Source organism: Oncorhynchus masou, chromosome 8 (genome assembly GCF_036934945.1).
Source record: "Oncorhynchus masou masou isolate Uvic2021 chromosome 8, UVic_Omas_1.1, whole genome shotgun sequence".
Lineage (NCBI taxonomy): Eukaryota > Metazoa > Chordata > Actinopteri > Salmoniformes > Salmonidae > Oncorhynchus > Oncorhynchus masou.
This window is the reverse complement of record NC_088219.1, coordinates 11,446,997-11,472,550: the sequence shown is the minus strand read 5'-3', so window position 1 is coordinate 11,472,550 and position 25,554 is coordinate 11,446,997. Positions and strand designations below refer to the sequence as shown.

The window sequence follows — 25,554 nt, the reverse complement described above, 5'->3', positions numbered from 1 at the left end:
CCTTTGCCGCTTCCTGTGTGAGGAAAAGCTGTACTTTACGGATGTTGTGGAGTATGAACCTGCACGAGGGAGTCACTGCTTTGATGTTTGTAGAGAATGACATGATCACGCCAAGTTTCTTTGCACTCTGGTAGTGGAAGAGTGGTATTGCATTCCTGCAATAGAAATCCAGACACTTGTAGAATCAATGCCAAGGCACATTGCAGCTTTTCTGACGGCTTAATAGTGCCCAACGCCCTACGAAGACACTTTATATTGGTCTTTCCTTTATTCTGTCAGTTAACCTGTATACAAGGGATGGGGTGTCATTTCAGATGCCACCCAACTCGTTTTTCCTCTCACCGTAACATTAGCAGATCAGTGTTTTCAATTGTGTTTATATGTTAATTTGGGACATGTTTATTCAGGTGTTGTGCCATCAGCAGTACCAGGGGAAGTTCTACTGACAAATAATCATAGAAACACAATACAGATACTCTGAACAAGCAGTATCACTTCCCCATAGTGTTAGTAGAGAGAGAAACATGCAGAAGACACATTTCAGTTGTACAAATGTAATGTGTCTTCCACATTATATATATATATTTTTTTTAATTTAACCTTTATTTAACTAGGCAAGTCAGTTAAGAACACATTCTTATTTTCAATGACGGCCTAGGAACAGTGGGTTAACTGCCTGTTCAGGGGCAGAACGACAGATTTTTTTTACCTTGTCAGCTCAGGGATTCCATCCAGCAACCTTTACCATTACTAGTCCAACGCTCCTACCCACAAGGCTACCTGCCTGTGAAGGAAAAAGACTATGTATAGACTAATTATAGATAGTTACCTCTACCAGGAAGAGGTAAAGCTAGAGGTTGGAGGTATTTAACCATGAAGAAAAAAAACTGCAAAATGACAACAGGGAGTACATTTTCACATTTATTGAAGCATAGTAAAGGACAGCTGAATATGCAGAGACAAGCAGACCATTGTAAAACACGACATCATTCAAGCATTGTTGTCTTAACATATACGTATATAAAGACAATTTACAAGATACACATTCCATCAAACAAGAAGTATTGAAACTAGTCATTGTAAAAAACTAAAATGGCTGACTTATTTCAAATGAACAACTGAAGCTGTCCATTGTGGTTATATGGGCGTTTCGAGGTAAACCTGACTGCTTGCCTGCAATTGAAAATGAAGACCTTAGACACACATGCCTTTTATTAGGTAGTCTCTCACCCTCTATGTACAAATCCACGTACGCACACACACGCACACACACACACACACACACACACACACACACACACACACACACACACACACACACACACACACACACACACACACACACACACACACACACACACACACACACACACACACACACACACACACACAGTACTACTCCCTGCTCACCAAACAGTTCTTACAGTTGCCTTGTTAAACAGGAGACTGACTGACTCCATACATCATCTCAGACAATGGTTTACCATCACTCTCCTAACTATAATTAGTCTCTACATAGTCTCATTCAAAAAGCATTTTCAGCATTAAAAAGCTGTTAATTATTTGTATTGATTTTTTACTAAACAAATATTATTTCACCACACACAAACGCCCACAGATGTGCGCACACACACACACACACACACACACACACACACACACACACACACACACACACACACACACACACACACACACACACACACACACACACACACACACACACACACACACACACACAGGGAAATGCCTAAATAGAGTGGAAGTGTGAAAAGGAAGGAATCTATGATATCATGACCTGAGGCAGAATCTCTCACAACCAAATACATGCAAAAGATGTGCGCACACACACACACGCACGCACACACACACACACACACACACACACACACACACACACACACACACATACTGAAACTCATTGCCTAATCTATGTAAAAACAGTGCTGGTCCTTCCTGGTCTGTGTTAATGAGACACAGTGAAACTTTTTAACTGAACGTTTCAGTGAAAGAAAATCCCACCTCGCCAACAGTAAACTACACACGCAATAGGGACCTCCATACTGCAGTAGAAATATGAGCCCGCATGCTGTGTAACTGAAGCAGTTCTCCCAAGTCCTTGAAAACCAAGACCCTTCAACTGTACGGTTTGCTGAAACAAAAGGGCTCTGGTTTATCATCTGAAGTTTGAAATGAGTGAATAACAACGAGAATTGAAACTATTTCATAAAACCAGTCATTACCAGTAGTCAACCTACCCCTTTGGGATTGTATGTACTGCATCTGGGTCTGACAGCCTCTACCACACTTCACACAAGCCTCTACCACACTTCATATAAAGCTGAACAATGACGCTGAACAGAGACACTCAAGTGGAGGAAAAGCTAAGCAGTAACATTAAAACTCACATCCCTTCATATCGGAGTCTTTTCAGTAGGAGTTGTCTCCTAGTTTTTCCTATCTATCTATCTATCTATCTATCTATCTATCTATCTATCTATCTATCTATCTATCTATCTGTCTATCTATCTATCTATCTATCTGTCTATCTGTCTATCTGTCTATCTGTCTATCTGTCTGTCTGTCTGTCTGTCTGTCTGTCTGTCTGTCTGTCTATCTGTCTGTCTGTCTGTCTGTCTGTCTGTCTGTCTGTCTGTCTGTCTGTCTGTCTGTCTGTCTGTCTGTCTGTCTGTCTGTCTGTCTGTCTGTCTGTCTGTCTGTCTGTCTGTCTACTTCTCCTCTATCACTCTATCATTCTTCTCCCCTCTATCTTTTCTCCCCTCATTCAATCATGCAGGTGAAATCCCTCTCAGACATAGTCTTTCTTGTCGTATCCCGCTGCGCCTCCACTCACGCTGCGAGGGGCGGAGTAGGCCATGCGGGGGGGCTTGTACCTCTTCTCCTCCCTGGGGGGGCAGGAGCAGCACAGCATGGCTCCTCCAATAAGGAGCAGGGCCGCCGACCCCCAGCCGATGTAGAGTGAGGCTCCCAGCTCCCTCCTCTGGGCCTCGACCAAAAGGGGGTTGTAGAAGTCTCGGATGATGGTGTTGGCTGACCAGGAGACAGGGATGAGGACGAGGATACCGGCCAGGATGAAGAAGATTCCGGAGATGATCATGACTTTAGCTTTGGAGGATTCGTCATCGATGCAGTTGGTGCACTTGGCTCCGACGATGGAGACCATCACCCCTAGAATCCCCAGGACAATGGCGATGACAGTCATGGCTCTGGCAGCCTGAAGGTCCTGAGGTAAGGCCAGCATGGAGTCATAGATCTTACACTGCATCTGTCCCGTGCTCTGGGTCACACAGTTCATCCATAACCCTTCCCAGATGGTCTGGGCTGTAATGATGTTGGCTCCGATGAAGGCTGTAACCTTCCACATGGGCAAAGCACAGACCACAATGCCCAGGATGAATCCTATGACTCCCAGGGCGATGCCCACAATCTCCAAGCCCATCGACATGCTGGCTTCCTGGGGGCGTCTCTCTTATACACCTGATCTACCTGGAGAAATGAGGATATGACTAAATTAAGGAATTCTAGAACCTCCTGAAATTCCAGAATTCAGCACAAAGAATGAACAGAGGATTCAGTCCAGCACTTTGTCCTATGTTCTTTGTGTTCTGTTTTCTTCCTGTTGATGGCCCTGTGTATGACCACTCCCTTCTCTCTCTGTCTCTCAGTGTGTGGCGGGTGTGATGTAGCTAAGTGATGCTGCCACGGAAACTGAGATCTTTTATAGTCTAGTGGAGGCAGGTAAGGATGGAGGGAGGAGTCCCCTGGTGATGATGTCACAGGGTGGCAGAACAGGTTGCTGAATGCTCTTCACAAAAACAACACCTGCCCATAGCGGAGGAGGAGAAGGGAGAAGAGGAAGGAGCGATGAGAGGAGGGAGGGAGCCAGAGGGGAGAGTTTCACCTGTAATCTGACTCCCTCTTGACTATTTGTTCCAGTAACATAGGGACAGACAGCGCATTGACAATTACCCAGGCCTTACCTGCTCTCTATTTTTCATGCCTTTCTGAAGAACAAATACCCTCTAAATGTTCGAAACAAGTGCGCTAAATCATGTCCTCTGACTGGATGTACTCTGTACCTTAGAGGTAATGGCTGGTACAGCTGGTGTCATCCTAATGGTTTGAACGTTTCACAAAGACATATGGACAGGAAACAAATTTGGTTGGTTTGACAACAAACAATAGGCCAGTCAACCCCCCCCCGTAGGTAAGCCAGAGAGGGTAAAAGTAGCTCATAGTGATATGTTCTACAGAGTCTGTTGTCCTCACTGAGTGGTTGGGCCTGTGACTACCTATAGGCTTTACTGTGACTACCTATAAGCTTTACCGTGACTACCTATAAGCTTTACCGTGACTACCTATAAGCTTTACTGTGACTACCTATAAGCTTTACTGTGAGTACCTATAAGCTTTACTGTGAGTACCTATAAGCTTTACTGTGAGTACCTATAAGCTTTACTGTGACTACCTATAGGCTTTACTGTGACTACCTATATTTACTGTGACTTTACTGTGACTACCTATAAGCTTTACTGTGAGTACCTATAAGCTTTACTGTGAGTACCTATAAGCTTTACTGTGAGTACCTATAAGCTTTACTGTGACTACCTATAAGCTTTACTACCTATAGTGACTACCTATAGGCTTTACTGTGACTACCTATAAGCTTTACTGACTACCTATACCTTACTGTGACTACCTATAACTTTACTGTGAGTACCTATAAGCTTTACTTTACCTATAAGCTTTACTGTGACTACCTATAAGCTTTACTGTGACTACCTATAAGCTTTACTGTGACTACCTATAAGCTTTACTGTGACTACCTATAAGCTTTACTGTGAGTACCTATAGGCTTTACTGTGACTACCTGTGAGTACCTATAAGCTTTACTGTGAGTACCTATAAGCTTTACTGTGACTACCTATAAGCCTTAAGCTTTACTGTGACTACCTATAAGCTTTACTGTGAGTACCTATAAGCTTTTTACTGTGAGTACCTATAAGCTTTACTGTGACCTACCTGTGACTACCTATAGGCTTTACTGTGACTACCTATAGGCTTTACTGTGACTACCTATAAGCTTTACTGTGACTACCTATAAGCTTTACTGTGAGTACTTTTTACTGTGACTACCTATAAGCTTTACTGTGACTACCTATAGGCTTTACTGTGACTACCTATAAGGTGACTTTACTTTACTGTGAGTACCTATAACCTATAAGCTTTACTTTACCTGTTTACTGTGACTACCTATAAGCTTTACTGTGACTACCTATAAGCTTTACTGTGACTACCTATAGTGACTTTACTGTGACTACCTATAAGCTTTACTGTGACTACCTATAAGCTTTACTGTGAGTACCTATAAGCTTTACTGTGATACCTATAAGCTTTACTTTACCTATAAGCTTTACTGTGACTACCTATTTACTGTGACTTTACTTTACTGTGAGTGACTACCTATAAGCTTTACTGTGACTACCTATAGGCTTTACTGTGACTACCTATAAGCTTTACTGTGAGTACCTATAAGCTTTACTGTGAGTACCTATAGGCTTTACTGTGACTACCTATAGCTTTACTGTGATACCTATAAGCTTTACTGTGACTACCTATAAGCTTTACTGTGACTACCTATAGGCTTTACTGTGACTACCTATAGGCTTTACTGTGACTACCTATAGGCTTTACTGTGACTACCTATAAACTTTACTGTGACTACCTATAGGCTTTACTGTGACTACCTATAAGCTTTACTGTGACTACCTATAGGCTTTACTGTGACTACCTATAAGCTTTACTGTGACTACCTATAAGCTTTACTGTGACTACCTATAAGCTTTACTGTGACTACCTATAGGCTTTACTGTGACTACCTATAGGCTTTACTGTGACTACCTATAGGCTTTACTGTGACTACCTATAGGCTTTACTGTGACTACCTATACACTTTACTGTGACTACCTATAAGCTTTACTGTGACTACCTATAAGCTTTACTGTGACTACCTATAAGCTTTACTGTGACTACCTATAGGCTTTACTGTGACTACCTATAGGCTTTACTGTGACTACCTATAGACTTTACTGTGACTACCTATACACTTTACTGTGACTACCTATAAGCTTTACTGTGACTACCTATAGACTTTACTGTGACTACCTATACACTTTACTGTGACTACCTATAAGCTTTACTGTGACTACCTATAAGCTTTACTGTGACTACCTATAAGCTTTACTGTGACTACCTATAGGCTTTACTGTGACTACCTATAGGCTTTACTGTGACTACCTATAAGCTTTACTGTGACTACCTATAGGCTTTACTGTGACTACCTATAAGCTTTACTGTGACTACCTATAAGCTTTACTGTGACTACCTATAAGCTTTACTGTGACTACCTATAGACTTTACTGTGACTACCTATAAGCTTTACTTTACCTATAGGCTTTACTGTGACTACCTATAAGCTTTACTGTGACTACCTATAAGCTTTACTGTGACTACCTATAAGCTTTACTGTGACTACCTATAGGCTTTACTGTGACTACCTATAGGCTTTACTGTGACTACCTATAAGCTTTACTGTGAGTACCTATAAGCTTTACTGTGAGTACCTATAAGCTTTACTGTGAGTACCTATAAGCTTTACTGTGAGTACCTATAAGCTTTACTGTGACTACCTATAAGCTTTACTGTGACTACCTATAAGCTTTACTGTGAGTACCTATAAGCTTTACTGTGAGTACCTATAAGCTTTACTTACCTATAAGTGTGACTACCTATAAGCTTTACTGTGACTACCTATAAGCTTTACTGTGAGTACCTATAAGCTTTACTGTGAGTACCTATAAGCTTTACTGTGAGTACCTATAAGCTTTACTGTGACTACCTATAGGCTTTACTGTGACTACCTATAGGCTTTACTGTGACTACCTATAAGCTTTACTGTGAGTACCTATAAGCTTTACTGTGAGTACCTATAAGCTTTACTGTGAGTACCTATAAGCTTTACTGTGAGTACCTATAGGCTTTACTGTGACTACCTATAAGCTTTACTGTGACTACCTATAAGCTTTACTGTGAGTACCTATAAGCTTTACTGTGAGTACCTATAAGCTTTACTGTGAGTACCTATAAGCTTTACTGTGACTACCTATAGGCTTTACTGTGACTACCTATAGGCTTTACTGTGACTACCTATAGGCTTTACTGTGACTACCTATAAACTTTACTGTGACTACCTATAGGCTTTACTGTGACTACCTATAAGCTTTACTGTGACTACCTATAGGCTTTACTGTGACTACCTATAAGCTTTACTGTGACTACCTATAGGGTTTACTGTGACTACCTATAAGCTTTACTGTGACTACCTATAAGCTTTACTGTGACTACCTATAAGCTTTACTGTGACTACCTATAGGCTTTACTGTGACTACCTATAGGCTTTACTGTGACTACCTATAGGCTTTACTGTGACTACCTATAGGCTTTACTGTGACTACCTATACACTTTACTGTGACTACCTATAAGCTTTACTGTGACTACCTATAAGCTTTACTGTGACTACCTATAAGCTTTACTGTGACTACCTATAGGCTTTACTGTGACTACCTATAGGCTTTACTGTGACTACCTATAGACTTTACTGTGACTACCTATACACTTTACTGTGACTACCTATAAGCTTTACTGTGACTACCTATAGGCGTTACTGTGACTACCTATACACTTTACTGTGACTACCTATAAGCTTTACTGTGACTACCTATAAGCTTTACTGTGACTACCTATAAGCTTTACTGTGACTACCTATAGGCTTTACTGTGACTACCTATAGGCTTTACTGTGACTACCTATAAGCTTTACTGTGACTACCTATAGGCTTTACTGTGACTACCTATAGGCTTTACTGTGACTACCTATAAGCTTTACTGTGACTACCTATAAGCTTTACTGTGACTACCTATAGGCTTTACTGTGACTACCTATACACTTTACTGTGACTACCTATAGGCTTTACTGTGACTACCTTACTTTACTGTGACTACCTATAGGCTTTACTGTGACTACCTATAGGCTTTACTGTGACTACCTATAAGCTTTACTGTGACTACCTATAGGCTTTACTGTGACTACCTATAAGCTTTACTGTGACTACCTATAAGCTTTACTGTGACTACCTATAGGCTTTACTGTGACTACCTATAAGCTTTACTGTGACTACCCATAAGCTTTACTGTGACTACCTATAGGCTTTACTGTGACTACCTATAAGCTTTACTGTGACTACCTATAGGCTTTACTGTGACTACCTATAAGCTTTACTGTGACTACCTATAGGCTTTACTGTGACTACCTATAGGCTTTACTGTGACTACCTATAGGCTTTACTGTGACTACCTATAGGCTTTACTGTGACTACCTATAAGCTTTACTGTGACTACCTATAGGCTTTACTGTGACTACCTATAAGCTTTACTGTGACTACCTATAGGCTTTACTGTGAGTACCTATAAGCTTTACTGTGACTACCTATAGGCTTTACTGTGACTACCTATAGGCTTTACTGTGACTACCTATAAGCTTTACTGTGACTACCTATAGGCTTTACTGTGACTACCTATAAGCTTTACTGTGACTACCTATAGGCTTTACTGTGAGTACCTATAGGCTTTACTGTGAGTACCAATAGACTTTACTGTGACTACCTATAGGCTTTACTGTGACTACCTATAAGCTTTACTGTGAATACCTATAGGCTTTACTGTGACTACCTATAAGCTTTACTGTGACTACCTATAGGCTTTACTGTGACTACCTATAGGCTTTACTGTGACTACCTATAGGCTTTACTGTGACTACCTATAGGCTTTACTGTGACTACCTATAGGCTTTACTGTGACTACCTATAGGCTTTACTGTGACTACCTATAGACTTTACTGTGACTACCTATAGACTTTACTGTGACTACCTATAGGCTTTACTGTGACTACCTATAGGCTTTACTGTGACTACCTATAGGCTTTACTGTGACTACCTATAGGCTTTACTGTGACTACCTATAGGCTTTACTGTGACTACCTATAAGCTTTACTGTGACTACCTATAGGCTTTACTGTGACTACCTATAGGCTTTACTGTGACTACCTATAGGCTTTACTGTGACTACCTATAGGCTTTACTGTGACTACCTATAAGCTTTACTGTGACTACCTATAGGCTTTACTGTGACTACCTATAAGCTTTACTGTGACTACCTATAGGCTTTACTGTGACTACCTATAGGCTTTACTGTGACTACCCATAAGCTTTACTGTGACTACCTATAGACTTTACTGTGACTACCTATAAGCTTTACTGTGACTACCTATAAGCTTTACTGTGACTACCTATAAGCTTTACTGTGACTACCTATAAGCTTTACTGTGGATACCTATAAGCTTTACTGTGACTACCTATAAGCTTTACTGTGACTACCTATAAGCTTTACTGTGACTACCTATATACTACCCATAAGCTTTACTGTGACTACCTATAGACTTTACTGTGACTACCTATAAGCTTTACTGTGACTACCTATACGCTTTACTGTGACTACCTATAGGCTTTACTGTGACTACCTATAAGCTTTACTGTGACTACCTATAGGCTTTACTGTGACTACCTATAGGCTTTACTGTGACTACCTATAGGCTTTACTGTGACTACCTTTATACTACCTATAGGCTTTACTGTGACTACCTATAGGCTTTACTGTGACTACCTATAGGCTTTACTGTGACTACCTATAGGCTTTACTGTGACTACCTATACAGCTTTACTGTGACTACCTATACTGTGACTACCTTTACTGTGACTACCTATAAGCTTTACTGTGACTACTGTGACTACCTATAAACTACCTATACGCTTTACTGTGACTACCTATAGGCTTTACTGTGACTACCTATAGGCTTTACTGTGACTACCTATAGGCTTTACTGTGACTACCTATAGGCTTTACTGTGACTACCTATAGACTTTACTGTGACTACCTATAAGATTTACTGTGACTACCTATAAGCTTTACTGTGACTACCTATAAGATTTACTGTGACTACCTACAAACTTTATGACTTCACATAGAAACAAACACACACACCAAGGCAGATCAACGAGATCTTGTGGTTTCCCTTCAAAATGTGACAACAAACGCGTGAGCGCCAAGGAAGGCATATATCGCTGTTCTCAGGACCTTTCCTGAAATCAAAGTCTATTTCTAGTGATCAGGCTGGGCAGATACACTCAGGGCTCTTTTTTTAGCAAACCTAACACAACAGTACATTTTAGTGCTGACAAAAGCGTTATAGGTTTGGGGGTGTGTCAAATCATTTTTGCTGTTTCTATGCTTGGTTTTTAATCAAATTTAACAAAATTGGGGGAAACCAATTGAGATTTATATGCACAAATGGCACATCTCTCCTTCCATGGGAACTGTGCTTCATGCTTCACTGTGCCATTATCAACTGCGTTACCATTTTAAGAGCTTCTTTTTGTGGGTCTTAAAACTTCCCATTAGTGCTGCTTGAAATTGTCACTTTTGCTCTTGTTTTTAAGGACACACTTCAAATTTTGCCACAGGTCAAAAACCAAACCTGGCATATGGGGTTGGAAAATGCCCCAGTTTTAACCTGACAAAATTGCTAAATAACGTGTTTGACACTTACGCCTCCTTAGCGCCAGAGAGAGAGAGAGAGAGAGAGAGAGAGAGAGAGAGAGAGAGAGAGAGAGGGGGAGAGAGGGAGAGGGAGAGGGAGAGAGAGAGAGAGAGAGAGAGAACCCCCAGACACCCTTAGCATACAAACCATGTACTCATCTCAGTATTGGTTAATGCCCCAGTTTTAACCTGACAAAATTGCTAAATAACGTGTTTGACACCTACGCCTCCTTAGCGCCAGCCCAAAAAGCCAGCAGGTGTCTGTGTCAGTTCCTATAACAGAATGATTATGCGGGAAAACATTCCCAGATCCCTGAAAACCTGAAAAACTGCCCTGTGAGTAAATATGACCAGAGAGAGAGAGAGAGAGAGAGAGAGAGAGAGAGAGAGAGAGACCAGACACCCTTAGCATACAAACCATGTACTCATCTCAGTATCGGTTATGAACTTACAGTCTACAGCTTCCTCCATATACCGAGTGACACATTAGAAATACCATGAAAAATGTCACTCACACTTCAACTGTCAATAACTAATGTTCATTTAACTCAATTTGCTGTTTTGGCCTTAGCTGTCAGTGAAGCACTAAAGCAGATGAATAGCGTTGAATTAAAGTGGGTACGTATTTGTATTGTGTTGAGGATGGTGAATGAAGGCCTGTCACATGTTGTGATGATGTTTTCATGTGTAAAGAAAAAGCCATATCTCAGACTGGCCAATAAAAGTAAACCCAAATGCTGATGCTTCAGAAACTCAACTAGTCTAAAGAATAACAGTTTTATTGCTTCTTTAATCAGAACAACCGTTTTCAGCTGTACTAACATAATTGCAAAAGGGTTTTCTAATGATCAGTTAGCCTTTTAAAATGATAAACTTGGATTAGCCAACACAACGTGCCATTGGAACACAGGAGTGATGGTTGCTGATAATGGGCCTCTGTATGCCTATGTAGATATTCCATAAAAAATCTGCCGTTTCCAGCTACAATAGCCATTTACAACATTAACAATGTCTACACTGTATTTCTGATCAATTTGATGTTATTTTAACAGACAAAAAATGTGTTTTTCTTTCAAAAACGAGGACATTTCTAAGTGACCCCAAACTTTTGAACGGTACATGTACATACTACCTGAATTAGCCCGACATATGTCTCCGGTCTGATTGAGCCTGCATTCCATAGACAAGATGTGGTGTATGTTTAGAGCCTGGAGGAGCAGAACAGAGGCCTCAGTTTTCCTAATTGTCCTGATCTCTGGGAAACTAAGACAAGGTGGGGTTAATAATAACACCAGAGGCAGGTGACCAGGAGATGAACCCAGAGTGGCTTATGATGGCCCTTAGTCTGCATGAGAAGGGTGAAGCCAGCCACGGTTGAAGAATTTTTAGGTTTGTTATATAAAGACCCGGAATTCTCTGTATGATTCAAGCACTCGGTCCGACAGTCAAGACTGTTGGATTAACGGCTTCATTATTGCAATAATGAATCAATATTAAATAAAGATGATTGTTTGAAGAGATGACCAAGTCTCTCTCAGAACTGAATTTCCACAACATTCTGCTGAGGCATGGCCCCTTACTGGCCAATCAGAACGTGATCCATGGCCCCTCACTGGCCAATCAGAACGTGATCTATGGCCCCTCACTGGCCAATCAGAACGTGCTCCATGGTGAAATATGTGGTTGCTTCAGGTTGTGTATTTACGGTCTTCTATGTATTGCCTTGGAATCAATTCCAATTCCAATGTTATTCTGTTATAGTTTGTTAAATGGCTTACAGAAACAAAATAACAAAATGTAGACGTATCTTTGCTAAATACGTAAACTTGAACCCATTTGCCATCCACATTGTTCTACAGTGCCCTTCAGAAAGGATTCAGACCCCTTGACCTTTTACACATTTTGTTACGTTACAGCCTTATTCTAAAATTGATAACATTTATTTATTTTCCTCATTAATCTACACACAATATCCCATAATGACGCAGCAAAAACAGTTTATTTTTTTCCCCTAATTTATTACAAATTTAAACTGAAACATATAATTTACATAAGTATTCAGACGCTTTACTCAGTACTTTGTTGAAGCACCTTTGGCAGCGATTACATCCTTGAGTCTTCATGGGTATAACGCTACAAGCTTAGCACACCTGTATTTGGGGAGTTTCTCACATTCTTCTCTGCAGATCCTCTCAAGCTCTTTCAGGTTGGATGGGGAGATTTGCTGCATAGCTATTTTCAGGTCTCTCCAGAGATGTTCGATCGTGTTCAAGTCCGAGCTCTGTCTGGTCTACTCAAGAACATTCACAGACTTGTCCCGAAGCCATTCCTGTATTGTCTTGGCTGTTTGCTTAGGGTTGTTGTCCTGTTGGAAGGTGAAACTTCACCCCAGTCTGAGGTCCTGAGCTTTCTGGAGCAGGTTTTTTAAAATCAAGGATCTCTCTGTTTGCTCTGTTCATCTTTACCTCGATGCTGACTAGTCTCTCAGTCCCTGCCGTTGAAAAACATCCCCACAGCATGATGCTGCCACCACCATGCTTTAATGTAGGGATGGTGCCGGGTTTCCTCCAGACGTGACGCTTGGCATTTAGACCAGAGAATCTTGTTTCTCATGGTCTGAGAGTCTTTAGGTGCCTTTCAAAAATCTCTAGGCGGGATGTCATGTGCCTTTTACTAAGGAGTGACTTCCGTCTGGCCACTCGACCATAAAGGCCTGATTGGTGGAGTGCTGCAAAGATGGTTTTCCTTCTGGAAGTTTCTCACATCTCCACAGAGGAACTTTAGAGCTCTGTCAGAGTGACCATCGGCTTCTTGGACACCTCCCTGACCAAGGCCATTCACCCCCGATTACTCAGTTTGGCCGGGCGGCCAGCTCTAGGAATAGTCTTGGTGGCTCCAAACTTCTTCCATTTAAGAATGATGGAGGCCACTTGTTCTTGGGGACCTTCAACTTTGCAGAAATGTTTTGGTACCCTTCTCCAGATCTGTCTCGACACAATCCTGTCTCGGAGCTCTTCCGACAATTCCTTCGACCTCATGGCTTTAAAAAAAAAATCTTTATTTTATTTATTTTTATTTATTGAATATTCAAAACATACAATGTACTTGCAGTGAAGCCGCTCAATAACTACATCATACCAGTCCTCCAACAGATTCCCATTCAGAGCGACACACAGAAGCATCCAGGGTTAATGTCCTGCTCAAGGGCATGTTGACCGATCTACCACCAGGCCAAAAAACGTGAACCTGATGTCATGCCCTGACCTTAGAGAGCTGTTTTATTTCTCTATTTGTTTAGGTAAGAGTGTGATGTGGGGTGGGCATTCTATGTTTTTTTTTTTAATATTTCTTTATTTCTATGTTTTGGCCGTGTATGGTTCTCAATCAGGGACAGCTGTCTATCGTTGTCATGGAACGCAGGTTGCTATCATGTGAATTGTGGGTGACCAGCCCTTGGCTCCAAGCCAGACACCTGGCTTATTCAGCTCTCATTCAGCTCCACAACACAGTAGAAGCCTCATTCAAGTTTCTAAAGACGGTTGACATCTAGCGGAAGCCCTAAGAAGTGCAACTTCATCCATATCCCACTGTGAATTCAATAGGGGCTGGGTTGAAAATCGACCAACCTCAGATTTCTCACTTCCTCTTTGGATTTCTTCTCAGGTTTTTGCCTGGCATATGAGTTCTGTTATACTCACAGACATCGTTCAAACAGTTTTAGAAACGTCAGAGTGTTTTCTATCCAATACTAATAATACTATGCATATACTAGCAACTGGGACTGAGGAGCAGACAGTTTACTCTGGGCACCTTTCATCCAAGCCACTCAATACTGCCCCTGCAGCCCTAAGAAGTTAAGGAAAAGTGTATCTAAAGTTCCATGCATAACACTTTAATTTTCATCAACATTTATAATAGAGTATTTCTGTGAATTCATGTGGCTCTCTACAATATCACAATATCACTAATGAACATAACACGCCAATGTTAAATAAGATTTTGGGATATAAATATGAACTTTACCGAACAAAACATACATGTATTGTGTAACATGAAGTCCTATGAGTGTCATCTGATGAAGATCATCAAAGGTTAGTGATTAATTTTTTCTCTTTTGTGCTTTTTGTGACTCTTCTCTTTGGCTGGAAAAATGGCTGGGTTTTTCTTTGAGTTGGTGGTGACCTAACATAATCGTTTGTGGAGCTTTAACTGTAAAGCATGTTTTAAATCAGACACTGTGGCTGGATTAACGAGAATCTTATCTTTAAAATGGTGCCTAATACTTGTATGTTTGAGAAATTTGATTTATGAGATTTCTGTTGATTTATATTTGGCGCCCTGCAATTTCATTGGCTGTTGGCGAGGGCCCTAGTAAGCCAGTGACTCAGCCCCTGTAATAGGGTTAGAGGCAGAGAATCACAGTGGAAAGAGGGGAACCGGCCAGGCAGAGACAGCAAGGGCGGTTCGTTGCTCCAGAGCCTTTCCGTTTACCTTCACACTCCTGGGCCAGACTACACTCAATCATATGACCCACTGAAGAGATGAGTCTTCAGTAAAGACTTAAAGGTTGAGACCGAGTTTGCGTCTCTCACATGGGTAGGCAGACCATTCCATAAAAATGGAGCTCTATAGGAGAAAGCCCTGCCTCCAGCTGTTTGCTTAGAATTTCTAGGGACAATTAGGAGGCCTGCGTCTTGTGACCGTAGCGTACGTGTAGGTATGTACAGCAGGACCAAATCAGAGAGATAGGTAGGAGCAAGCCCATGTAATGCTTTGTAGGTTAGCAGTAAAACCTTGAAATCAGCCCTTGCCTTGACAGGAAGCCAGTGTAGGGAGGCTAGCACTGGAGTAATATGATCAAATTTTTGTGTTCTAGTCAGGATTCTAGCTGCCGTATTTAGCACTAACTGAAGTTTATTTTGTGCTTTATCCGGGTAGCCGGAAAGTAGAGACTACAGATGTGATACCTCCTAGCCGTTGAGTTAGCAACAGCAGCTGTAGATGTTGGCTAGGAAAGGACGGACGACGTACCCATTCTAACACACAACGAAGATACTACAGAGACATTCTTCCGAGGACAGGAAGATCTCTGTTGGCCAACACGGCCAGCATCTACGACCAACCTACCAAAGCTCAGCTCAGAGTAAATATTTATTGCCTTTTACTTTTCCAAATTGGCGGTAATTTAGAATGCACAACATACTGTATTTACGATAGGATAGCTTTTCCCCTCTGTTCCTTAAGTCTTCCGGCTCTTTCACTCAAACCCAACCCCCTTTCCTTTGTGTAACCAGCCGTCATGTCGGCTCCGTCCACCAGGGACGTTTTCTTTACGACATCATTTGCATTCTGTGTATATGTAATTCTTTGTGATTAGTTAGGTATTTAGTAAATAAATAATTAAACCCAATTTTGTATTGCTGATTCAACTTGTTAGCCAGGGTTCGTGAAGATAACAAAGAATTTACAACTTTCCGATGAGACTGAAATAAGGTGATGATTAATATTGACTGCTATTGATGTAAAATATTACTAGGTCTTTAAGAGTTTATTCGGAAGATAACTGCTCTATAAACACTATTTTGTGGTGCCCCAACTTTCTAGTTAATTACATTTACATGATTAGCTCATTCAGGTAATATTAATTACAGAGAAAGGATTTTATAGAATGACATGTCATATCACTTAATCCGGCATAGCCAAAGACACAACAAATGTTATTAATATTCTTCATAATTAATCTATATTAATTAAATAAACACGCTGAAAATCCAGTGTTTCTATGTTAATTAAACAGTTTTGTTATATTTATGTCTTCTGTGCTCTATATAAAGTGTAATATTGCAATGCAAACTAATTAAAATGTAACTCTATATCTGGCATGGTACAAGTGTCTTCTTTTTTGGAAGCCCATAACCATGTGTGTGAGGTGTATATTTTAGTTTCAAAATATATTTGTTTAAGACTTCCTAGAAACACTCTTTGTGACCTTGATTTAGCCCACTGCAGTAAAAGTTTAAATAATAAATTAATGTCAAATCAATTACAGAAAGTTGTAATTTTTGTTCTCTCACAGTTTACCATAAGGTGTAAAAAAATGACCAAACTACAATTCTAACTAGTGCTTAAGTAGTTTTCTGATCTAATATTTTTTTACTCTTACCTGAGTAGTTTATTACGAGGGCTACTTTTACTTTAGTCAATTACAAACTCCAATGGGGCAAACAAGTATTTAGTCAGCCACCAATTGTGCAAGTTCTCTCACTTAAAAAGATGAGAGAGGCCTGTAATTTTCATCATAGGTACACTTCAACTATGCCACACAAAATGAGAAAAAAAAATCAGAAAATCACATTGTAGGATTTTTAATGAATTTATTTGCAAATCATGGCGATATAATTACATTTTACATTTATTTATTTATTGTTGTTGTTGTTAAAAAACAAACATTATATTGGATTTTGTCCAACTACTGTGAAAAGTGTGGATGTGTCATAAAAAAAGAGGAACAGAATCAGAACCAGGAATGAAAGTGATCAATAGTGTTCGAGAACAGAACCATTATTTTAAATGCAAGGGAATCTGTTAATAACATTTATTTTACGTTCCAGAAATGTTTTTCAGTCCCACAAAAAAACTAAACAAAGCACCTAGGAAAAGCCCTCACTCTGTTACTCAGAAACATCTTCCAGTGTCCAGTGGTTCATATTCATGAGTGCCAAGGGCAGCCTGGCCAAGCTTCCCCAAAAAAACTACCAAGAAAAGAAAGAAAAACATACAAAACATAATGTAGCTTTTGTCGCTCCTTGTTTCACAAATGTCCTTCAATTTGCAAGAGGTTGAATGCATCTCACCGGAGAAAGTATCAGAGCGAAAGAAACAATGCTCCTCTGTCTCAGTATGTGTAGCTTATCTATCTGGTGGTGTCTGGTCAAAAAGAGTATGACATTGTTACCGCCAGTAGCATTGCAAGCAAGGGAAGCAAGTGAGCATTTGGCCTCCCTTGATAAATTGTTCTATAAAATAATAGCCAACCACCATTGAGCTTAACTGGGTGAGCTCAGCTGTGATTGGTCCTGGCGCACCATAAAAAAGTCTCAAGGGAAGCTAGTTTGGATTTGGTGCACACCAATCACACAGATAGAACAATTAGCTTTGCCAATCACATCACATCAGAAGCAAAACATCATCGACAGAAAAAAACTAGAATTGTTGCATCTCATTGTGTCGTTGTCCTCCAGTGGCTAGCTAGCTAGCTAAAATCCTCCTTTTCTTAAATTGACCATGGATGGCGACAGGGACTCTCTTTTAATGGCAACAATCAGAACATCAACAAAACATGCCAACAATGACTAAACCTTCTGTGCAGACTGCGACAACTATATGTCAACACCAGGATACTGTCCAACTACTACACCAGACTGAGACAACTGACTATCAACATCAGGGTACTGTTTAACTACTACACCAGACTGAGACAACTGACTATCAACATCAGGGTACTGTCCAACTACTACACCAGACTGAGACAACTGACTGTCAACACCAGGATACTGTCCAACTACTACACCAGACTGAGACAACTATATGTCAACACCAGGATACTGTCCAACTACTACACCAGACTGAGACAACTATATGTCAACACCAGGATACTGTCCAACTACTACACCAGACTGAGACAACTATATGTCAACACCAGGATACTGTCCAACTACTACACCAGACTGAGACAACTATATGTCAACACCAGGATACTGTCCAACTACTACACCAGACTGAGACAACTGACTGTCAACACCAGGATACTGTCCAACTACTACACCAGACTGAGACAACTATATGTCAACACCAGGATACTGTCCAACTACTACACCAGACTGAGACAACTATATGTCAACACCAGGATACTGTCCAACTACTACACCAGACTGAGACAACTATATGTCAACACCAGGATACTGTCCAACTACTACACCAGACTGAGACAACTGACTGTCAACACCAGGATACTGTCCAACTACTACACCAGACTGAGACAACTGACTGTCAACACCAGGATACTGTTTAACTACTACACCAGACTGAGACAACTGACTATCAACATCAGGGCACTGTCCAACTACTACACCAAACTGAGACAACTGACTGTCAACACCAGGATACTGTTTAACTACTACACCAGACTGAGACAACTGACTGTCAACACCAGGATACTGTTTAACTACTACACCAGACTGAGACAACTGACTGTCAACACCAGGATACTGTTTAACTACTACACCAGACTGAGACAACTGAATGTCAACACCAGGATACTGTCCAACTACTACACCAGACTGAGACAACTGAATGTCAACACCAGGATACTGTCCAACTACTACACCAGACTGAGACAACTGACTGTCAACACCAGGATACTGTCCAACTACTACACCAGACTGAGACAACTGACTGTCAACACCAGGATACTGTCCAACTACTACACCAGACTGAGACAACTGAATGTCAACACCAGGATACTGTTTAACTACTACACCAGACTGAGACAACTGACTGTCAACACCAGGATACTGTCCAACTACTACACCAGACTGAGACAACTATATGTCAACACCAGGATACTGTTTAACTACTACACCAGACTGAGACAATTGACTGTCAACACCAGGATACTGTTTAACTACTACACCAGACTGAGACAACTGACTGTCAACACAAGGATACTGTCCAACTACTACACCAGACTGAGACAACTGACTGTCAACACCAGGATACTGTCCAACTACTACACCAGACTGAGACAACTGACTGTCAACACCAGGATACTGTTTAACTACTACACCAGACTGAGACAACTGACTGTCAACACCAGGATACTGTTTAACTACTACACCAGACTGAGACAACTGACTGTCAACACCAGGATACTGTCCAACTACTACACCAGACTGAGACAACTATATGTCAACACCAGGATACTGTTTAACTACTACACCAGACTGAGACAACTGACTGTCAACACCAGGATACTGTTTAACTACTACACCAGACTGAGACAACTGACTGTCAACACCAGGATACTGTTTAACTACTACACCAGACTGAGACAACTGACTGTCAACACCAGGATACTGTTTAACTACTACACCAGACTGAGACAACTGACTGTCAACACCAGGATACTGTTTAACTACTACACCAGACTGAGACAACTGACTGTCAACACCAGGATACTCTTAAACTACTACACCGGCCATACAGAATGTGCTGACCTTCTGTTTCCTGGCCTGGTACGGGGGGTTGTCAGTGGCTAATAAGGGAATCCTCAGGCGGACTGTGAACCTCTGATCCAAGCTCTGCAGGCTGTAGTGCAGGGCGCTTCAGGGCCTCTATGATAAACAGGCAAGGGACAAGGCCAAGTTCATCATAGAGGACCTCACACGCAATCTTGCCCAATGTTTTGAGCTGCTGCCCCCTGGAAGGACATCAAGGGTCCCATTGTTACTACACTAGACTTCAGACAACTGATATGTCAACACCAGGATACTGTTTAACACGAACAGGAGCAGGGCAAGTTTCATTCCGTCAGGCATCGTGCTGCTGAGCAGTGGAGTAGGACAGATGCAGCCCAATGCATGGACACACAGTAGGCAGCGGAGACTTTGTACATGTTAAAATGTTAAATGTGTAACTTGTGTAATACCTTTCCAACCTTAGGTGTGCTGTGCCCCTACCTATCCAGGTTATGGAAAACAACTTTTCAATGACTACCTGATTGGTGAAGTGAAGTAGTTTAGTGATGTTAATATTCACCTGCGGCAGCACCTCTCCAGGCCTCTCCACTAAACCATGTGCCTCCACACCTCTCAGGTCAGACCATAAGGAACTATTTAACTATTCAAATAGGGAAGCAGCAGTAGTCAATCAACCAGTCAGTCAGTCAGTCAGCCAGTCAGCCATTCAGTCAGTATCTTTGCCAGCCTGTCTCTATCCCTGAGCCAGCCAGACCAGCTGAGTCACTGTGATTATGGAGTGTCCGTGCCTGTGTGTGTGTGTGTGTGTGTGTGTGTGTGTGTGTGTGTGTGTGTGTGTGTGTGTGTGTGTGTGTGTGTGTGTGTGTGTGTGTGTGTGTGTGTGTGTGTGTGTGTGTGTGTGTGTGTGTGTGTGTGTGTGTGTGTGTGATCTGTGTGAATACTTTCCTCACACTTCCACTTTTTATGGTATTTTCTTCCTATCTATTGTGTGTAAACGCACCACCATGGTTATTGAACCACTGACGGGTATTTTAGTCTGCTTTCCACCGAAACTGTTTAGATATGTTGTCAGAAAAAAACAATGCATGACAGTGATAGAATAGGTAAGTAAAAAGATCATCAAAATGTCCTTGTATGTGCATTTCTCTTGTCTAACCCCACCTCACTCTCTTCTCTAACCCCACCTTACCCTGTTCTCTTCTCTAAACCCACTTCACCCTCTTCTCTAACCCCACCTTACCTTCTTCTCTAAACCCACTTCACCCTCTTCTCTAACCCCACCTCACCCTCTTCTCTAACCCCACCTCACCCTCTTCTCTAACCCCACCTTACACCCACTTCTTTCTCTAAACCCCACCCACCCCACTTCTTCTCTAACCCCACCTCACCCTCTTCTCTAACCCCACCACACCCTCTTCTCTAACCCCACCTCACCCTCTTCTCTAACCCCACCTCATCCTCTTCTCTAAACCCACCTCACCCTTTTCTCTAAACCCACCTCTCTTGCTCTAATCCCACTTCACCATCTTGTCTAACCCCTCACCCACCCTCTTCTTTAAACCCAGCTCATACCAATATGTCATACAAATGGTATTTGCCTGAAATGTCAAATGCTGTAATTTAATGTGAATGTCTTCTTTCTGTCACACATGGGTGAAACTGAAACTCTGGTAAAGAGTTTACTTGGCTTCTCTGCAGCCTTTCCTCCTGTGACTGTTGTTTACTCTGAATGGTAGATCCTTCCTGTCAAGTCTTTACCTCACTCAGAAACACAAACACACACACACACACACACACACACACACACACACACACACACACACACACACACACACACACACACACACACACACACACACACACACACACACACACACACACACACACACACACACACACACACACGACCTTTTACCGCAGCTCCCTCTATTTCACAATCAGTAAAACTAAACATACAGGTGAAAGAGACTGTACTTCCACATCCAGCTGACATGTTGAAATACTTCATATTAGTTTGAGCTATTTTATTATTGGGGAACATTAAAGCATCATATATTCAATTTCAAAATAATGCAAAAAACATATATTTTACTGAACAGAGTAAAACACCTGTTTTGTATGAATCATCAAACTGTAAACACAATATTTCCAGGCAAACAGAGGTCAATCATTTACAGTACAGGAGTTACACGTCCCATGGAAAGCTTATTCATTTCAAAAGATCCCAGATTGTCTGTCAGTAAATGGATGACATACTGCAACAATAAAAACAGATATGATATCAAAGTCCAAACTTCATCTGAGTAGTTTTTTTTTATACAGGTTCACTCTATGGTGAGAAGATAAGCTATAACATTTTATATGACCATGAAGTCTCCCTCCTCCCCTACTCTCAAACATCACAATGTCACTGCTGTCAATGCTCTTTGTATTCTGTAGTTTACTGCTACTGTGCCACCTTGTTGACCTGACTGTTTGGTTGCCCCAGCAACCCTGCAGTCTATTTTTGTTGTTTATGTATCTTATAAAATATATGTATATAATGTCCTAGTCTTACTGTACATATTGTGCATTGTTGAAACGTCTGCTGAACGGATTGGACTCTGATGCATAATCAATTTCCCCTTTCTCTTCCTCCCTCTATGGTTTTTAGACAACAGTTCAAATGCAATACCAGCTGTGTGCCGTCCTACCTCTTCTTCTGACAACAGTACAAAGCCTGAAACTTTTGTTTGACATATTTCACATAACATTTGGAAACATACACATATGGAGTGATTCAAACCATTCAAAGTAAGAATAGCACACTAAAAAAGTTCCCCAAAATTTAAAAAACATTTAGTTCAGCTTTAGGCAGTGGTGGAAAATGTACCCAAATGTCATACTTGAGTAAAAGTAAAGATACCTTAATAGAAAATGACTCAAGTAAAAGTGAAAGTCACCAAGTAAAATACTACTTGAGTAAAAGTCTAAAAGTATTTGGTTTAAAATATTCTTAAGTATCAAAAGTAAATGTAATTTTAAAAATTTACTTAAGTATCAAAAGTAAAAGTAAAAGCAAAAATAATTTCAAATTCCTTATATTAAGCAAACCAGATGGCACAATAGTTTGTGTTTTTTAAATTTACAGATAGCCGGGGGCATATCCAACACACAGACATAATTCAGAAACAAAGCATTTTTGTTAAGTGAGTCGCCAGATCAGAAGCAGTAGAGATGTCCAGGGATGTTCTCTTGATAAGTGCCTGAATTGGATCATTTCTGTCCTGCTAAGCATTCAAAATGAGTTTTTTGGGTGTCAGGGAAAATGTATGGAGTAAAAAGTACATTATTTTCTTTAGGAATGTAGTGAAGTAAAAATAAAAGTTCTCAAAAATATAAATAGTAAAGTTAAGTACAGATATCCCCAAAAACTTCTTAAGTAGTACTTTAAAGTATTTTTTATTTAATTACACCGCTGGCTTTATGTCAAGTTGGTTGTGGTCCAGCAAGCCGTAACATTTTTTTAAATCACATGATCTATTATTTAATCACCTGTATTGACAAGATAAAGTATATTGCAAATCTACAATAACTCTAGTTAATAAGATCAGTGTGGCCTATAGTAGTACTCAGTTTTGATGAGTATTTTGTATTTTATTAGGATCCCCATAGCTCTGGCTGAAGCAGCTACTCTTCCTGAAGTCCACACAAAACATGACATAATACAGAACATCAATAGACAAGAGCAGCTCATGGACAGAACAACACTTAAAATAAACAATAGAGCCCCTGGCAACTGAGTCCATGACAACTGAGTCCATGACAACTGAGTCCATGACAACTGAGTCCCTGACAACTGAGTCTCTGACAACTGAAAGTAAACCAGACAGTCTAAAACAACAAACAATTTTGTTTTGATTAGTGTATTAGGGCTTTTTTTTCGGTTTCAGAGGAATAAGAGTAAACTTGATTCAGAGTTCAGGTCACCTCAAACCGTCTTAAGCTCAAGACATCTCCCTTTCCATGAAGGGAAGAAGGAGTTAAAGAATTTGCCCATTCTCCTGCTATATTTAAACAAACAGTTGAAACAATCCCTTATATTCTAACATAAGAATCCCACAAATACCAACCCCCGCCGCCCCTTTCTCACACGTAGTCTCTCCTGTTGTACGAGCTGGGGGCTGCAGACCGTGGAGTTGTGGAATACACCATCCGGCTCTGGGGGGGGATTGAGTACCTCGTAATGGGTTTGTCCTCCTGGGGAGGGCAGCTGCAGCAGAGGATAGCCCCCCCCACCAGCAGCAGCGCGGCTGCGGCCCAGCCCAGGTACAGCGCCGCCCCGATCTCCATCTTCTGTGCTGAGGGGATGATGGGGTTGTAGAACACCTGGATGATGGTGTGAGCCGACCAGGACACAGGCACTATCTGGGTCAGCGAAGCCAGGATAAAGGCCACTCCGGCAGACACCATCACCTTGGCCTTCACCCCCTCCTCCTCGATGCAGTTGGTGCACTTAGCCCCAATGGTAGCCACGAGCAGGGCTATGACCCCCAGGATGATGGTGACCACGGTAAGAGCCCTGGCAGCCTGCAGGTCCTGGGGCAAGGCCAGCATGGAGTCGTATACCTTACACTGCATCTGTCCCGTGCTCTGGAACACACAGCTCATCCATAACCCTTCCCAGTAGACCTGTGCTGTGACGATGTTGGCTCCGATGAAAGCTGTGACCCTCCACATGGGCAAAGCACAGCTCACTATGCTCAGTATCCAGCCCAGCACTGACAGGATCACACCCACTAGCTCCAGAGCAAACGACGCCATCGCACCACACTACTGGCTGAGTCCCACTGAGGATTAGGGTGGCACTCCTCTTTCTCTCACTTGCCTTTGTTCTCTGTCACTCACTCCACAGACGTCTTGATCACTTTCCTTACTCTTCTCTCAGACCCTCACTTTTCAGCTCTGACTCTTTCACAGTCTCTTTATTTTGCTCTTGTCATTCACTATCTCAGACTCTCACTCCCTCCCTCATTATTTCCCTCTTTTTCTTGGTCTTATGTATCTCCAACTTCTTCCTTTTATATCTCCCTCACACGTCTTGGTTGTAACTATTTCTCACATTCTTTCACCCCTCACACACTCTCTTCTTCTCTCCTGTCTTCAGTCCTTTTCTCTCCTTCTCTTCTCTTCTTCTCTCCTCTCTTCTTCTCTCCTTATCTTCTTTTCTCCTTCAGTCCTCTAGCAGATCACCTCTCCCTTGTCTACGTATCCAGGAATCGAAGCTTCTCACAGTGCGTTCTCTGTGTGTGTATCTCTGTCTGCATTTTCTCAGGTACAGATATCCTGTTTTCTCTGCAGTTGAGATGTTGTTCAGTCTTATCTTTATATATTTTATTGCAGCATGGTCAGACCCACTGAAGCAATGACATCATACGCCAGGGGCAGCCAATCAGGTGTGGCCTGGACACCGGCCATTTTTACAGCGAGGGTGTGTGTGTGTGAGTGTGTGTGTGTGTGTGTGTTTCCTCGTAAAAGGGAGTAGTATTTATGGGTTAGCCTTTAGCCCATAGTAGCACTGTCCTCT

At 41.4% G+C, this 25,554-nt stretch overlaps 1 protein-coding gene across 1 annotated transcript; it reads right to left on the bottom strand.

Moving 5' to 3' along the window:
• Positions 1-908: 908 nt before the first annotated feature.
• Positions 909-25,355, bottom strand: LOC135544079 (claudin-3-like). The gene is made up of 2 exons (XM_064971448.1): positions 24,304-25,355; positions 909-3,467 (listed from the first exon to the last, which is right to left on the bottom strand). The coding sequence occupies exons 1-2, from the start codon at positions 24,789-24,791 to the stop codon at positions 2,810-2,812; spliced, it is 1,146 nt and encodes a 381-aa protein (XP_064827520.1). The 5' UTR covers positions 24,792-25,355; the 3' UTR covers positions 909-2,809.
• Between the last annotated feature and the right edge of the window lie 199 nt (positions 25,356-25,554).

What these genes read in the sequence shown, in the direction of transcription:
- LOC135544079 (XM_064971448.1), bottom strand. Translation starts at nt 24,791, where the DNA reads ATGGCGTCGTTTGCTCTGGAGCTAGTGGGTGTGATCCTGTCAGTGCTG. An exon ending in AAGATGGAGATCGGGGCGGC is followed by an intron (nt 3,468 to 24,303) that starts GCTGTACCTGGG and finishes CCAGGAAGCCAG; the next exon opens with CATGTCGATGGGCTTGGAGA.